This window comes from Acanthamoeba castellanii (genome assembly GCF_000313135.1).
Source record: "Acanthamoeba castellanii str. Neff unplaced genomic scaffold scf7180000084769, whole genome shotgun sequence".
Classification (NCBI taxonomy): Eukaryota; Discosea; order Longamoebia; family Acanthamoebidae; genus Acanthamoeba; species Acanthamoeba castellanii.
Genome location: NW_004457268.1, coordinates 202,927 through 205,288, shown reverse-complemented (window position 1 = coordinate 205,288; position 2,362 = coordinate 202,927). Strand labels below are relative to the sequence as shown.

The following is a 2,362-nucleotide window of genomic DNA, read 5'->3' as shown; positions in this document are numbered from 1 at the left end:
CACCACCACCACCACCACCACCACCACATCTTGGTGTCGTGGCCGGTGCGTACAGACGGTTGCATGAAGAAATGCCCGCGGGGCATGTTTGCGGAGATCAAGTACGACGGCGAGCGCATCCAGATACACAAAAAGGGCGACGAGTACGCGTTCTTTTCGCGCAACCTCAAGAAAATCCTCGAATGGAAGGTCGCCGCTGTCAGGGACTACATCACTGAGGTACCGCGCTCCGCGCCGCACCTCGCACACCCCAAGGAGCAAATCGATTATAATGAATTCTTCTTCTTCTTCTTCTTCTTCTTGCTCCCCCTCCAGTCGACGGAGGCGGAGTCGATCATCCTGGACGGCGAAATTCTGCTGATGGACACCAAGACCAGCAAACCCCTGCCCTTCGGCTCCCTCGGTACGCCTGCCGCGTGCCCCCCCCCTTCTTTTTTTCGACAATAGGGTAATCTTATGTAATGGTGTGCGCAACAACAACAACAACAACAACAACAACAACAACAACAACAACAACAACAACAACAACAACAACAACAACGACGACAACGACAACAACACAATCAGCCATCCACAAGAAGAACGATTTCCAGGACGCCACGGTGTGCTTGTTCTTGTTCGACATTCTCTACGTCGATGGCAAGGTCGTCATGAACGAACCACTCAAGAAGCGGCGCCAGATCCTTGAGGTGCGTGCCCCAGCACTCGCGCCACACAGTGGTCGGACCCCACACCCTGACGCGACACACGCACACGCACGCACGCACGCACACACGCACACACGCACACACACAGGAGAGCGTGACGTCGATCCCGCACCGCATTGAGTTCTCGGAGTACAAGGAAATCAGCGATCTCACCACGGGGGAGGAGGCCCTGACCGAGATGATGGACCGCGTGCTCAAGGAAGGCCTCGAGGGCCTCATGATCAAAGACATCGGCGACGTCTACAAGCCCGATAAGCGTCACTGGCTCAAGCTTAAGAAAGGTGTGTCGTGTGTGTCGTGTGTGCTGTGTGTGCCGTATGTGCCGTGTGTCTGACACGACATGCGTGCAGATTACTTGGCGGGCATGGCCGATTCGGCGGACCTGGTGGTATTGGGTGCCTACTTTGGCACGGGCGCGTATGGCGGCATGATGAGCGTGTTCCTCATGGGCAGCTACGACCCCGACGAAGAGAAATGGAAGGCACGCAGCCGCAACGTGCGCACGTGCACAAGACTCAATTCGTTTCCTTACCGGTTGTGTTTTTTTCGTGTGTGCGGTCCGAAATCGGGCAGACTGTGTGCAAGGCAGGCAACGGGTTCGACGACGCGGCACTGAAGCAGCTGCAGAAGCAGCTCCGTCCGCACATGAAACAGATTCACAAGAGCTATGACAAGGTGCCCTCCTGGCTCGATATCAACAGGTAAGAAGCTGCTATTTATTATTATTATTATTATTATGAATTATTGTTGGCATTTCAGTGGAACCCTCATAAGATGCCTCGTCACAGACTCCACGTGCCCGATTTCATTGTGACGGACCCCGAGCAAGCTCCGGTCTGGGAGGTGGCAGGCCAGGGCTTCACCGGTGCACCCCCCTCTCACATATGCGCGTGCGCATGTGTGGTATCGCGTCCGTGTGTCGCGCGCGTTGCGCGCGTTCTATGTTGAACGATTCTGCACTACACAGATTCGAAGCACCACACCACGTTGTCGATCCGATTCCCGCGAGTCACGCGGATACGCGACGACAAGGACTTCTCCACCCACACCGACGTCGTCCACCTACGCGCCCTCGCCCAGGCCTCGGCCGAAGGTAAGGCCTTACGTGCAAACCCCCCCGCCACCGCCCGGCCGCTAAGGCTCCGCGCACAGGGACCAGCATGACCAAGGCCAAGTCGGCGGCCAAGAAGGCCTCCGGCATCGGCACGCTCGATATCAAAGGCGGCGGCAAGCCCGTGTCCAAGGTCGGCGCCACCACCAGTTCCAGCAGCTCCAGCGCCAGCGCCAGCAAACCCAAGACCACCACCACCGCGACCATCACCAACTGGATGGGCAAGCCCAAGCTGGCTCCCCAGACAAAGCCGGCGGCGGCAACGCCCGACGGGCTGACGGTGGTGAAGGCGGGCGCGGGCGGCGGGGCCGATCTCCGCGCGGCGCTAATCAAAGCCGGCGCCTCGGCACCGAAGGCCGCCGCGCCCGCCGATCGGCGCACGATGCTCGTGCACTGCGTCAACGACGCCGGCGCGCTGTCGGCCGACGTCGAGGACCGGCTGGGCCTCCTCTGGGCGCAGTCCGCACGCGACGCCTGGACCCAGCACGCGGCCGGCGGCGACGATGACGAGCAAGAGGCGCCGCTCGGCGAAATCCAAATGGCC

General features: G+C 59.7%; 1 protein-coding gene across 1 annotated transcript in view; it reads left to right on the top strand.

Moving 5' to 3' along the window:
- ACA1_258230 (ATPdependent DNA ligase domain containing protein) overlaps positions 1-2,362 on the top strand; it is a gene marked incomplete at both ends in the record, with an annotated part of 2,985 nt that extends 623 nt beyond the window's left edge. The window contains 9 exons of the mRNA XM_004333537.1: positions 70-219; positions 316-403; positions 568-689; positions 796-988; positions 1,058-1,203; positions 1,281-1,382; positions 1,467-1,572; positions 1,675-1,800; positions 1,860-2,362. Coding sequence (XP_004333585.1) covers positions 70-219; positions 316-403; positions 568-689; positions 796-988; positions 1,058-1,203; positions 1,281-1,382; positions 1,467-1,572; positions 1,675-1,800; positions 1,860-2,362 — 1,536 coding nt within the window. The remainder of the gene's footprint in view (positions 1-69; positions 220-315; positions 404-567; positions 690-795; positions 989-1,057; positions 1,204-1,280; positions 1,383-1,466; positions 1,573-1,674; positions 1,801-1,859) is intronic.